At 48.7% G+C, this 15,180-nt stretch overlaps 1 protein-coding gene across 2 annotated transcripts in view; it reads right to left on the bottom strand.

The window, feature by feature from the left end:
• OSBPL10 (oxysterol binding protein like 10) overlaps positions 1-15,180 on the bottom strand; it is a 214,289-nt gene that overhangs the window by 9,235 nt on the left and 189,874 nt on the right. For both annotated transcript variants that reach the window (XM_070391824.1, XM_070391825.1), the window contains 2 exons: positions 10,643-10,792; positions 4,137-4,614 (listed from right to left, as the gene is read on the bottom strand). In XM_070391824.1, the coding sequence (XP_070247925.1) occupies positions 4,137-4,614; positions 10,643-10,792 (628 nt within the window). The remainder of the gene's footprint in view (positions 1-4,136; positions 4,615-10,642; positions 10,793-15,180) is intronic.

The following is a 15,180-nucleotide window of genomic DNA, read 5'->3' as shown; positions in this document are numbered from 1 at the left end:
TCCGAAGGCACGGGAGAGACCAAGCAGCTGCCTGCCAAGGGCACTGGTCTCCCCCCTCTGCCAAGGCTGGCTGCTCATTCGCAGGCATTTATGTCTTGTGCGCCCCACTGTGGGCCAGGCACCGAGAATACAAGTGAATAAGGCAGACCCCTGTCTGTCCTCAAGGACAGACCAGAAAGGTGGGCACTGACCAGTCACCAAGCAAACCCCAAACTGTAACTGTGATGAAGGTGGGAGGGAGAGGTGCCCGGGCCACGGAGGCCTCCCCTGGGAAGTGACCTGGAAGGGAGGTGTCCCCGAGGGAAGGACAGGTGAGCTGGGTAGGAGCTGAGTAGGCGAAGAGGGGGGGAGGATTCCAGGCAGCGGGAAGAGCCTGTGCCAAGGCCAGGCGGTGGGAAGGAGCTGAGAAAAGGGCCTGTGAGCACAAAGGGAGATGGTGTGTACAGCGTGGAGGCTGGCCAGGCCAGGAGGGGCCAGACCTTATGTTTTAAACTTCAAAAAAGCATGTTAAAGAGTTCTGCCATTATCCTGAGAGCAAGATCTTAACTTCTCTGCGCCGCAGTGCCTCCCTGGGCTGTGGTTAAGGATGGGAAGGCGATTCTGCGATTCTAAACCTCAGCTCTAAGCACACAGCCTGACACACCACCGGGATCCTGCGGGGTTTACATCCTAAACCCACCTCCCTCTCCAAAGCAGCTCTCAATGGGCGAATTCTTTACAGTGAGATTTCCATTTGGGAATAAAGGGGGGGATGCATGCGGCGGGGGGCTGGGGGGGGGGTGGCACCCTCCTGGCGCTCATCTTTAGAAAAACCTCTCCCAAACCAAGTGGCACTTCCCTCAAGTCCCCTGACACCAGTGAGCCCCTGAGCCAAGCTGCTCGGAAGGCATTAGCGAGACCACATTCCTTGGGCTCTGTGCTAAAATCCATGACTGTGCGCTCACTTATTAAATAACCTGCAAGGATGCCTGCTCAACGTGAACTCATATTTTTAGGGTTGCATTAAAAAGAATACCTGCCCCTAGCAGGAATAAAAGACCATATTAATACCAGGCGTACAGATGGGATCCCAAGGAAAGCGCCTCTTTCATTAGCCTGTGAGCCGGGAGAAACTGAAAAAATGCCAAAGCATCAATCTGCCCCCGTGGAGGTGAGTCTTAAATCCCACAAACGGATTTATCAATCAACACAAGGCCAGGCATTAAAACTTTAAATAATTTCATTCCCGATCTCAACCCGAGGAACCCAAATATTCTGATAGAACATTTTTCTGGAAAGCACAGAGTCACAGAATTCTGGGGACCTGGGATGCCGCAGCTGCAGCGGCCACACACAGCACCGGGCCAAGGTGCCACTGCGCTTGCCGGGACTGATTGCCTTTCCCACAGACGCAAGAGGTTGTGCCATTTACTCAGCGCTTGTCCTGGTGTGTTAGGGGCAGGTGGGTTGCAGGAGCAGCTGAATGGGCCTCTGCTCCCAGCAGGGGGTGGGGGGGTAATGAGGAGTGGACAAAGCGCATGGGGTGACTGCAGTGTCTCAATTAGGGGTCACAGTGCCAGAGCTGAGGACAATGGGGGTGGGGGACAGGCTCTGAGCTGCAACCTAAGTGAATCCAAGGCAGAATGAAGCTCCTTACAATGGCATTTTATTGTAGCTAAATAAGCCTCAGCCTAAGGCAATCAGTTAAGAGATAAGTCCATGTATTTGCACACAAAACTGCAAGGGGATCCTTCTGATTTCTAACTTTTAAAATGAGTGGGTTGGTAAAATGGTACTTCCGACTCAGTCAAAAGATTCATGGCATGTGCTGGATCCACGCAGGGGATGAGTGAGGGAAAGAAAACACCCATCTCCCATACCCGGCCCCGCAAAGGAGCTGAGCCCAGGAACCAGAACCGCTTGCTTCGGAGTATTTTGTTGCGGGGAAATAAGATCGCGTGTTACAAGCTGGCACATTTAATTAACATGCGGGAAGGAGGCAACCAATTTATGTCTCTCTCTCTCTTTCTCTCTCTCCTATTCTCTCCCTCCCACTCTCTGGGGAAAAAAAAAAAGCAATGGGAAAAATATCCTCAGGTGAGGACTAACAAAAAAGAAAGGTTATTCTACTATATTAATAAAACTTAATGGCCGGATGGGTTATTCCAGGTGACATTTTAACAGTCATTCAATCAGTGAATGGACAAAGCAATCAATCAGTCACAGAGAGGGGGGCGCAGGATCTGTAGAAGGTGCAGGCCACCTCCCACTCCAGGGGCTTCAGTATAGACTGAAGGTGGGAACTGCCTCAACGCCTTTCTTCTCTAGCACACGAACGTCTCTCCTTCACATGATTTAGTTTGTGGGAATTTGAGGAGACGTAATAAAATTAAACAGAATAAAATGAAATCTCCCAGATCCCCAGTTCTGTTCTGAAACAAAGGGGAAGACTTCACCAGTACAGACCTTGGGGTACTGGGTGGGCCTTTGCCAACCAACGGAAACACAGAGCCCCAGAGAAGTCAACATCGAGATTCACGCCACTCTCACCTCTTATTATAGATGCAAGTGTACAAATCAGTGCGAACATCACCCTCCCCCACGGGGCCCTGAGCAGTCTTCTTCCTGCACTGTCCTCCCTGCTTTCACCAGTAAGAACAGCCTGAAGTGTTCGAACCCGAGCTCCCTGCTCAGAGCACTGCACGGTCTGGGGCCTGGGCCGACACATGCCGGTTGGGACCTGCCGCGTGGCCCTCACCCAAACGGTGCTGCACCGGGCAGTTCCCTGCCGTGGTTCCAAGGAGGAGGCCGAGTTGGGGAACGTGTCACTGGGATCAGAAGAGAGGCCAGAGATGAAAGACCCGGCCTCCACCCTTTCCCCTCCAGAAACACCTGGAATCAGATAACCTTCTCAGCTTCAGGGAAACAGGCCTGCTATGGCCCTCGAGGGACCCTAACGTCCTCCAGCCGGCCACCCCCTCCCCTGGTCATCACCTGCTGCCCACCACCCCTTCTCCATTCCTGGGCCGCCTGTGACTCCCGGACCTTCTCCAATTCTGGTTTCTCCTTCTGGCTTGTCCTTTATCACCCCCTTTAGGTCTTGGCCTACGTGTCACCTTCCTAGTGAGACCTTCTCAGCCGCCACCCATCCTAAAGCTCTCTTGCTTTCCCCACACCACTTCCAGCTCCCCTCTCTGCTTCCTTTTTCTCCAAAGCATTTACCTTCCAACACAACGCACATAACTGTGTTTCCCTTGTAGAATGGGACAGAAGCCTCATGAGGACAGAGATGCTTTTTAAGGATTGTTTTGTTCACGCAAGTATCCACAGCTCGGAGGACCAGGTCTGACTTCCAGTAGGTGCTCAGTGAAAATGTGTGAAGTGAATGGAAGGTGTTCTTATCTCACGGGGTTTCAGAAGGGCTTTCAAGGAGCCATATATGCCCTGAACTGAAAGTCAAGTTTTGAGTTTGGGTGTTTGTTTTTTTCTTTCTCAGAAGTGAGTCTACATCCTTGAGTCTCAAAAGTATTTGAGACTCAAAAGAAGGTAAAGAGCTGCTAACACAGAGGCTTGAATTTCACAAGGATTATTACAGGTTTCTTCAAACAACGCATCGACTTCCTTCACAGCTATTTGCTAAACGAGAAACTCTACCCAGGAGGGGTGCGATTACACTGCGTGCTTGCTTCAGAACCCGCAGCTCTGAGGCCAGAGCTTTGACGGGGAATTTTTGTGAGCAGATTGTGAATAGGTAGCACTGTCATCCTCATTGTCTGTGAGCCAGAACTCTGGTGAGAATGAATACAAATGTGTTTCACGGATTTGGAGCCAACTCTAATATTCATGCAAAGCTGAAAATAAAGCCTATGTAAGGCCACTACACACATGCATATGGCATGTGAAGATCCAGGGGGGCAGCCGGTTAGGCAAATAGTTACATCCCGTCTAGTCCATCACCTTGGCCCCATTGGGAAATTACCAGGATCTGGTCCCAAAATAACAAAACCCTTCCCTCTTTCCCACCCACACACTCACCCCCAATTCCAAAACAAAACAAAAACAAGGAAATCCACAAACAAAATTATCAATCATCTATCAGGTATGCAAACATCACTGTGGAAGAGTCAAAACTGCATCCAACATGGGACATGGCTTACCTTCTCCTATCATAGAGACCCCCACGGACATGCCCATGAACTTGCTTTTGGTCCATACGTGAGTGTTGATACACAGTCTCTTCTCCTTGCACTCACAGTAGAAGCAGGAGATGGGTGGGTGATGGGATACCTGCTCGGCCACAAACCGTAGCTTGTAGCTTTCCGCAGGCTCCTCGGCAATCAGGTGTTCTTGGCTGGGAGGAGAGTGGGGGGCAGTCCTCTTTGGCTTGACCCTGTCCCTGGGGACCTCCCAGGAGCAGTGAAATGTCTCGCCGATGATGGGGTTGTAAGGCTTCTTGGCCAAGGCCCCCTTGCGGCCCTCATGGAAGGCGGTGAGATAATACTCCACAAAGCAAATGACTCTCTCCTCCGGCGTGGCTCCCGCAGCGACGGCCAGCAGCAGGTCCGGGTGCGCCATGAAGTCCGCATACATCTCCAGCAAAGATCGCTTCTCCAGAATAAAGGTGGGGAGCACCACCTGCATTTGGAAGGAGACACAGTCAGACAGGAGTCCCTGCGGTGACGTGGAAGAGCGGAAAGGAAAAACATGAAGGCTGCCACCCATCAAGCAAAGTCACAGGGGCTCAAACCAGGGGCCAGTGTTTTTTGATTTGTACACAAATGACGAATCAGGAGAAATAATACGGAAGAAACTGAAGTAGCTGCAGCGGCGGATCAACGCCGACCTAACTTTGATGACCTGAGTGATTTTCTTCTCGGCTCCTCTGGGCTAAAACAATGGCCCCGGTCTCTCCACTGCCGCCACTCTGACCACACGGCCCCCTTTCACTCATTACTTGGTGTGAAGAAAACAGCTTGGAAGGGCTTTCTCATGTTCTTCCTCAATCAGGCACAGCCAGGAGGATGCTCAGTGTGTTCCCACAAACATGGACATTGGGGTTTGCTGGTGGTCAAAGGGGGTCCAGGAGGACCAGGACCCACCATCAGTGAGAGTGTCTATTTGGGGATCTCTGTTAGAAGAGGAGCCCGTAAACCCCAACGAGACGCGGGCAGAGTAGGAGGGTGGTCAGCCCCTGGCCGGGGATCTAGGAGGCAGGGCCAATACCAGGCAAATGCCTACAGAGCTGCCACGGAGAAGAGGGACCACTAGGGCCAGAAGAAACGAGCATAGGTTACAAACAAGTGGGCTGGTACTCAGAGTCTTCTGGTCAATGGGCCGGCATAGGGGGACCCAGGTTTGCTAGTGCCCGTTGCTGCAGATAAGTAGAAATCTGAGCGGCTGGGACAGGCATGGGACAAAGAAACTCCATGTTGACACAAAGTGGATCCAAGCGGTCACTCAGGTGCCATATAACCCAAGTGCCTGTAACCCAACCATTAGGTCACTTAAAGCAAATGAAGGGTGTTCCGAAACTGGGCTGGAGAGCAGGTAACTCATGACTCCTGCTGATATGCAAAGGAGAGAGAGCCTGTTTCTCATCGCTCGACAGTGATGTCGAAATGACTAAGTTACTGGGTATCGCAATTCCTGCCTCGCAGCCGCATGACACAGCTCTTTTTGGCCTGGAGCATCTCACATTGCTCCTCCTCGTGTGGAATCACAGGGTTTTGAAGCTGGAAGCCTGGCCTTGACCTCTTGGCTCCTCCGTGACATCCTCCGAGTGAGGGCAGAGGAGCCACACGAGTTCAAGTTCAAGCAAGTTGACCAAGGTCATGCACCTGGTGTACATTCCCACCTTACAGGACCAGGCCTGTCCTTCCTTTATACAGTCCCTAACTCCCATGAGAACATTTGCCAGGGGGCACATCCCTGATCGTGAATACCATGGCCTACAGGTCTATAGCCCTGTCTCCACTTCAGCTCGCTAAGACCCCTCCTTGCCAAGCATCTAGATACAATGGGAGACAGATGTGCTGAGAGAAAGAGACAGACAGACAGGCATGAGATTAGCAAAGCACCGAGATTTCAGAGGAAAATGGAGGAAGCCTGGCCCACTGCAGAGATGAGGTTGGTATCGTTTTTAATGTTCTTCTATCTTTCATTTAAAAACTGTGTCAAGAGGAAAATGTCCCTGTGTTAAGCAAAAAAGCAACCAGATGTAAAATTGAACATGTAACACCATCTAAGAATCATAAAAAGACCCTGAAAGCTAACCTATCTGTCTTGGATGATAGAACTGAATGACTTTTATGCTTTTTCTGAGTATCTTTCTGCTTTGCTTTTATAATGTACTGGAAGAAGAAACATTCTTTAAAATACAACCATCAAATGAAAGGAGATTTCCTAATTTCCTTTCTGCCACAACCTGACAAAATTGAGAATCTCAAGGATCTGAGCCAGAAAAGTATATCCTGGCTCAGAATGGCCTTCAGATGCCACTGCTACCGCTGCCTGGGCCTTTCTGTGGGACAGGTCATCACTCAGCACCACCGCCATGCTCTCCGCGTCTGCCAGGCGGCTGGCTGTTCTCCCCGGGGCCTCCCCCTGACAGGTGGCTGATAGCAGAGTAACGAAGAAAGACAAGCCCGGATGGCGTGGCTCGGGGTGAGCACTGACCTATGAACCAGGAGGTCATGGTTTGATTCCTGGTCAGGGCATATGCCCGGGTTGCGGGCTTGGATCCCCAGTGTGGAGCATGCAGGAAGCAGCCAATCAGTGATTCTCTCCCATCCTTGATGTTTCTATCTCTCTCTCCTTCTCCCTTCCTCTCTGATCAATAAATATATATATTTTTTAAAAAGCAGAGAGGCGTAATAACCCCACACATTCACCATCTCTCCTTCTCCTGCCACCGCCCCCCCCCCCCCCCCCCCCGCCCCGGCCACTCAAGTGCTCCCCTAAGAATTACTCCAGACAGGCTACGCAGGTTAGGAACTCTGGCCTTCAGTAGCCTGGGAAAACCCTTCAATGAGGCTAAGTCAATTAGAAAGAAAAGTCACAAATATCCACATCACCAGACTATCCCCAAATCATTACACATCCTGCTCTCTCCCTTCCGGGGCCCAGGGGACCCTCTGATCAGGACGCAAGCCAGGGAGGGAGCAGGCAGGATTACAGCGAGGTGGTCAGCCCTGACACACAGAACTCCAAGTGAAGGTGGCTCTACCACCTTGACTCGTGCATGGCCACCATGAAAACAGTAGGGAGGGTCCTCACATAATTAAAAATGGAACTGCCTTATGACCCAGGGATTCCACTTCTGGAAATATATCCGAAGAAACCCAAAACACTAATTTGAAAGAATATATGCATTCCCATGCTCATAGAAGTATTTCTTGTAATAGCCAAGATATGGAAGCAACTCAAGCACCCATCAATAAATGAGTGCATAAACGAGCTATATATATAGTTATTACTTGGCCATAAAACATCTTACCATTCGTGACAGCATGGAATGACTTAAAGGGTATTATGCTAAGTGAAATAAGTCAGTCAGAGAAAGACAATTACTGATAATATCAATTATATGTGAAATCTAAAGAACAGAATAAATGAACAAAGTTGAAACAGACTCATAGATACAGAGAACAGACACGTTTGCCAGAGGGGAGGCGGTGGGTGGGAGACTGGGTGAAAAAGGTGAAAGGATTAAGTAGTACAGATTGGTAGTTACAAAATAGTCAGGGGGTAGAAAGTACAGCATAGGGAATACAGCCAACAATACTGTAATAACTATGTATGGTGTCATGGGTACTGGAAATATCAGGGGAACACTTTGTAAAGTGTGTGACTGCTAACCACTATGCTGTACACCTGAAGCTAATACAAAATACTGAATGTAAACTGCAGTTGAAAAATAATTTTTTTAAAATAAAGGGCATGCACAGCGACCCCTCTGGAAAAGTACAGCTGTAGCTTCCTAACTGGCCTTCACTTTGTCATGCCCACCCTTACTTCTCTCCACACCACAGCCAGTCTTCTAACAGCTCTACAAGAGGTAAGGTTGAATCTAGCCCCTCACCTCCCTCTTGTCTCACATGACCCGTCACTTTAGCCCCAGTCCTCCCTTATAAGCTCCCCTTCCCCGACACTCACATTCACCCGTTTCCCTGTTCTGCCCTCTCTCCTGCCTTGTCTAAAGGACACAGCTACTTAGCTCAAGAGTAACCTCTATGAAGCTTTCCCAGCAGCTCCTGCTGCCAAGGCTAAACCAACAACCTCCTCCTTCGTATCTTCACGGAGCCCCACACTCATCTCCATCACAGCACCCACAATGCTCTTTTTGCTCTTATTAAAGCTATAAAGAGGATTGGGACAATCTGGGGAACTTTTACGATGGGCCATAGATGAAACAGTTTGGCAGCAATGTTAAATTTCCCAAGTGTGACAAATGTATTGTGTAAGAGAAATGTGCTATTGTTCGAGGATACTCATTACAACACACTCCGAAATGGTTCATCAAAAACACACATACACATAGATATGCACAGAGGGGGAGAGAGGGAAATGGAAAGAGGCAGTGGAGAAGGAGAGAGGAAAGAAGGGAGAAGAAATAAATGCCAAGTAGCAAAATGTTAACTGGCCAATAAAGGTGATACATGGAAGATCACTGTACTATTCTTGCAACTCTACTGTAGATTAGAAAATGTACAATAAAAAAAAATTGGAAGAAAAAAAAGGCTCTACTAGAGATGCAATATCTGAGAACTTATCCATTTTCCAAGACAAACCCCCGAAATTACAGAATCGGGGAGTATGATCTCACAGCCTACGCCAAGCCCAACCCATCAGCTATGTTTCTGCTCTTGACAATGGCGCTGAGGCTTTGTCTGAGATGGGAAAAGCAGAATACCTGGGGAGATGGAGCGGATGGGCTGGGAGTGGGGTGACTGTTTCCCCTTTCATCTCTTCTTGGTATGTTCTGATGGTGTTTGTGCAGAACACCAGACAGGTGCCTTTCAAAACCAACACCTTGAACGCGCCGGGCAAGATATCACACTTTTCATTAAAGCAGATTTCTCTCTCTCATACGATCTGCCTTCGCAAATAAGTCACTTAATCATCCGTTTCTTGGGCGGGGGACTCCGGAGATCGAGCCAGGAATTGTTGAGTACTAATTGGGCTGTCTGCCTCCAACGGAGTGGTGAGTGATGGCCCAGCTGTACAGATGATGGCGTCCAAATGGCTAAAATCAGTGCTGCAGATTTATGGAGCCATCAATAAGGGCTGCCTTTTCTCCCATTAACATAATTAAGACAATGAACTACTTTGGGGAAAGGGAAAAAAAGAGAAGATCTACACTCGGGACTCAGAGAACGATTAATTACATTTACAGCTGCATCCATCTAGAAGTAACTTCAGGCAGGGCCCTAAGAAACTTTGAAATGACCCATTGCCCACCAAGAAAGTCAAAGTGCCCCCAGAAAGAGGGACAGTCCCTTCCCATCAGGGGGAACCACAGGCCTCTGCCAAGGAAGGCCCAGAGCGGGTACGATTTTCTCCAAAGAAACATCCGTTAACTTCATAACCTTGAGAATTACCTACATAATACAGCACCCTGTCCTCAGCCTGGCAAACCTACCCAGTGCAAATAAGCAAACAAAGAGAGGCCAAGACCACCCTCCGAGATGGACCTGTGTAATCCTTTAAGGAAACCCGGGGACACACACACAAAAACCCAACCTGACAAAATAAAGGGTAGGTAATCCACTGCCAGGAAGAGTTAGCTGTACCTGCACCAACCAACCGGTTTTTTTTTCTCTGCACGTGGACAATGAGATTGGATCACCAACAAGGTTGCCTTTTGGGGACTAGCTAAGCTGTGAAAGCGAGTGACAGCAGCAGCAGGTCACGCCTTGGTGTGCACAATGGCCTTGCTCTGGCTCCACTGTTTTCCTCCCTCCTGGCTTCTCCCTGTGGCCACTGAGTCGTATCTATCTCCATAGGCCATCTTTCACCTTCTCTAGGACACAGCAGGAAACAAGAGTATCCTCTCCTGGAGTTTCCTTATCATCTCCTAGGCCAGTGGTTCCCAAACTTATTTGGCCTACTGCCCCCTTTCCAGAAAAAATATTACTCAGCACCCCCTGGAAATTATTTTTTTAAAATTTTAATAGCAATTAAACAGAAAGATATATGTATTAATGTTTCTACCTTTTTCGTAAAATATAGTAAAGAAAGGTGTAAATTAGAAACATTTAAGTTTGAAATTATGAAACTATTTATTGAACTCAGAATAGAAAGGTAATACAAAAAAAGTTAAAACAAATGCACCTGTGGCCATCACCGCCCCCCTGGATCGCTGCAGTGCCCACCAGGGGGCGGTAGCGCCCACTTTGGGAATCACTGTCCTAGGCCTTTTCTGGCTCTCCCCTGCCCTATAGAGTCACAGCTCCCGCAAGGAAGCAAATGGCAAGGCGCACGCTCTGAGGATGAGCATGAATCTCCTTTCCAGTTATTCCTGGAATAGTCAGACTTGGCTGCAACTCTGAGCTCGTCCCCTCGGCTTTCCCAGTCTCCCCACAAGGAAAGATGATGAGCCGGGAAGACTGAGAGATGGCACCCAAACCACCGGCCACGAACCCAGTGGGACACGCCGACCTACCTTGGTCAAATCCATTCCGAGTTTGAGCTGCGAGATGAGATGAAGAATTACACTGCGCTGATCCTCCATGACGCCCAGTTCTGCCTCTTCCTTATCTTCGGTGTCACTTTTTTCATCTTCAGACAAAACCAATTCAGGGCCTGAGTTCGGCTACAAAAAGATCATCATTAAAAATCACCAGCGGTTCCAGCGGAAGTGAGCAGCTCAGCACTCGAACCCATATGCTTGGCAATGACAGGGGGAGCCCGGTTCTGACCCAGGAAGAGTCTCTCTATAAGCCAGTCCTATTGGCCATAGCGGGGAGGATGACCCTTTTTGGGATGCAGGCCATCCTTAGCTACTGCACATGCCCTCTGATCTCCCCATCACCTCCTATGAGTGAGCCTTCTGGCCGAAGGACTTCCCCTGACAAGAAAGATCCCTGCCCTTTAAGAAACTATAACATTCAGGAATGAGCCCCCTTAACCTTGGCCATTCCCAAACAATACTCTCTTATTAACTTGCACAACCCAGGACACTTTATATCTAATATAATTTTTTCTATGTTTAAGAAAAGGTCTGATACCCCAGGGATGGGCTGAAATTACCTTATTTTATGAGAAAATTTACCCTCAACTGTTTTACATCAATTAATATCACAACAGCAAGTGTGAAAAGTGAGTTGGCATTCATCTAGGGAGGGAGGCAAAAATTAAAATGTCAAGACCAACGCTGAGGCTTTATAAGAATGCTGAGATACATGCTGGCCACCAAATCCTGCTTTCCTCATGCAAGTTTATTAATTCAATTGCTCGGTTCCATTTTTCCAAGGACATAAAAAAAACAACAACAGGCAAGTTAATAAACAAAATGTGCAAAAGGGAATGACTGAGCACAGAGTTTCCAATACCCAAGAACCAAGCACGCTGGCGACCATGTCAAGCTGTCTGCAGAATTCTGTTGAAAAAAGTAACCATTGCACACTTATCTATGTTCTTCTGATACTTGTTCTCATGTAAACAAAAACACTGCATACAGCATTATACAACCGTTCCTAATGACTGGTCAGACACAGTGAAGTCAGCATACAGCAATGCAGGGCGCAAAGGCATTACATATAAAAGCATACAGACTTGCCCCAATGTCCATGCAAAAACGAACGATTTATAAACCTCGCTGGACAGAACGATCTCATTTTATTTAATGGCACTTCCAATCCGCAAAGGTGGTCTCAGTGATCGAGGTGGTTGCAATTGTCTGGCTGAACAGACTCGTGCTGGCCCTTCCTTACCAGCACTCCAGAGGAAACACGGAGCAGGCATTTTTAAAATTTGAAATTAAAATTTTCCAAGTCTTCTCTGAGTAACCCCACTTCTGGGCTGACAGTGGGGCAGCCTCAGTGATGCCCAGGGGGCTTTTTCCTCCATCGCGTGCCTGGTTCTCTGGCCTCATCGCAATGTGTGGCATCATCCGCAAGTGCCTTTGCCAGAATATACTGAGGGCGCCGGGCTCCGTCCTGGTTCAGAGGAGACTAACCGGAGGGATATCTGGGGGCTCCGGGCTGCCCTGATTCCATGCTGGGAAGTCAGAGAACAGACACAATCCTTTCAGTGGCAAACGTGCTGCTGATGCTACTTTTTAAAAAAATATATTTTTTATTGATTTCAGAGAGGGAGGGGGAGGGGGAGGGGGAGGGGGAGGGGGAGAGACATCAATGATGAGAGAGAATTATCAATCAGCTGCCTCCTGCTCGCCCCACACACAGGGGATGAGCCTGCAACCCGGGCATGTACCCTGACCGGGAATCAAACTGTGATCTCCTGGTTCATAGTCCATGCTCAACCACTGCGCTATGCCAGCCAGGCAGTTGCTACTTCTTTGTGGTGACCTGGTAGGCGGTAATTTGTATCAACAGACCTCCCCTCAACCCAGGGCAGCTGGAGGAGGAGAGGGCAATGCCTGGGCATCTTGCTTTGGGAGGAAAATGGACAATCACAAACAAATCAAGGCACCATCATGCACCCAAGGGGGTGGGGGTGGCCTGCAAAGTCCTTAAACATCTCGACAACAAAGGTAGCTATATTTTGAGAGCAATTATTCCTGCTTGAAATTAGTTGTTTTCACAAAGTACTGATTGCAAGCTAAACAAATCTATAGCTCAAGTGAGGCAGCTGTAAGGTTTTTGAAGCAAAGAATGATCCTTTCTTCTGAAAATGTGATTTCCCGTTTGCCCACAAGCCGGTACACAGAGAACTCGCCATCCTGCCCACTCCCTGCCCCAATCAGCGCTACGTGCTCACCTCCTCCTGCTGTCTGCCTGACTTGAAAATTAAACCCAGTTCGTCCCCCATTCCAGTAACCAAGGAAGCCTTTAGCAAGACCCGTGATACTAAGAACATGCATGAACGTGCACACGAGCCTCTCCAGCTCTTCCCACCACACGCAACAACACGTTTCCTCTGTGTCTGATGATGACTCTCAGAGACACTGGCTCCAGCAGAGAGAATGAAGGCTGGTACATGGGCCCCAGAAACTGGCTCATTCCAGGTGACTTGGGGCCAGAGCTCCTGGGGCCCTGAAGTCCTGCCAAGGAAGAAAGGCCGAGGGGAGCCTGACACACATCTGCCTCCTTGGCTCAGATCCTCAGCAAGCAGTGCCCTAAGCTGAAACACAGATCCAGCAATAGTTCTGTCTCCCACCGCTTCTGAGAGCTTGCCCTTTCTCTTACAGGATGGTTTGCAAAAAATTCTCCTGCCCAACCTCAAGTAAACAATCAGGGGCTTAAAAAAAAAGAAGCAGCTGGTTTCATTCAACACATTGTTAGTGAACATCTTAGGTCAGTGGTCGCCAACCGGTGGTCCATGGACCACTGGTGGTCCGTGAGGTCTGAAAGGTTGGCGACCGCTGTCTTAGATGATACCCACAATCCCACCCTCACTGGAACTCAGTCCTTTGCAGGAAGGTGAGACCACCCTCTGTTTTGGGTCCAAATTGAAGGCATTGCGTAGGCGTAGATTGAACTGTGGGACTCATTTAGAAAGGTGTCTACTGGCAACGTAAATATGTCAACACCCACAAAGCACCTGAGAGCAAGCACTGCAAGAAATGGAAGGCTTGGCCCAGCCCATGTGGCTCAGTGGTTGAGTGTCAACTTATGAGCCAGGAGGTCACAGTTTGATTTCCAGTCAAGGCACATGCCTGGGTTGCAGGCTCGGTCCCCAGTAGGGGGCGTGCAGGAGGCAGCTGATCAGTGATTCTCATCATTGATGTTTCTATCCCTCTCTCCCTCTCCCCTCCTCTCTCTGAAATAATAATAATAATAATAATAGAAATGGACAGTTTAGAGCCAGGCTTACAAGGAGTTTTAAAGACAGAAAGCCTTCTTCCCTTTTGGGGTCAAGGTTTGTTGATTCTGCTACTCGGATGTGAAATCCAAAACAGCGCTAATGGGCATGGCTGTCAGTCTGTTCTCCATAATCAGGCCCACATTCTCACCCTCCCTCTCCCAGAGCTCTGCTTCTGTCTGGGGCCCCCGCATGCCCACACCCTGTGGTCCCTATGGATTTCTGCTTGTAAAGTGATGACAGCTGCCTCGAGGTGGTCAAAGGTGGCAGAACAGTGTTTCTCCATCTCAGAAGAAACTGAAAATGAGAAATGGTTTTCTAGTGCTGAGAAACTTCATAAGACTTAAGAAGAATCTTTAAATACCCCATCCCCCAGAGATCTTTGCAAATGAGCCAGCTCAGCCATAAAAATGTAGCCAAACTTGAAGATAAAATGAAATTAAAATGTGTTTGAAGGAGAAGCAGGCTTTGGAATAATGAGGTTCTTAATAAAAACACAAATTATGACTCAGTATTTCTACCACGTGAACAACTCGGGGCTACAAAAATCAAGTGACTCGTCATGCCTATTAGCAAACGTGGGTAAGGACAAGAAATGTGAGGAAGAGCAAAAGGCCACATGGCAGGCTGGGGTTTGGGGACCACTCCTTGGTAGCTTAGCGTGACCTGTGCCCCAGAACAAGGGCTCTTAATCTGGGCCCTACGGACACTCCTATCTATCACAGCCCTTGATGTTTTATATAAAAATTGTATGTCTGGGCATTTTTCTGGAGAGAGGGGATCCCTGCTGATCTTGGATTCTTAGAAGCATGTCTGGCCCTGGGCTGACCTCTGGGCCTCTCAAGAACCAAAGGGTCTGAGATCATGTAAGAGGGAGAGACTCTTATGGTAGGAAGCGGTCCAATCAGACAGTCTCAGCATCCGCAGATGCACCACCCCTGCCCTTAACCACACCTCCACTTCTCATCCAGTAAGGGGTAGCACACCCATGAGACTATGGTGAGGCCCAAACCAGAAGCAAAAGTGTGACTTGTGTTCCACAATCGTCTTCTCCAGGGGGACACCAGTGTAGGGGACACACTGCTCTCATCTCTTTAACAAAAACCTGATTTTTTCAATACAAATGTAAATTCCAAGCAAGACTGGCATTCCAATCTATTTTATTCAACACACATATGTAATTTAACTACAGTCTGGGTCAGTTCCAAGAAAAAC

The sequence above is a fragment of the Myotis yumanensis genome, unplaced genomic scaffold (genome assembly GCF_028538775.1).
Source record: "Myotis yumanensis isolate MYYU_CA2020_CCGP unplaced genomic scaffold, mMyoYum1.0.hap1 SCAF_14, whole genome shotgun sequence".
Lineage (NCBI taxonomy): Eukaryota > Metazoa > Chordata > Mammalia > Chiroptera > Vespertilionidae > Myotis > Myotis yumanensis.
This window is presented reverse-complemented; position numbering and strand designations above follow the sequence as displayed.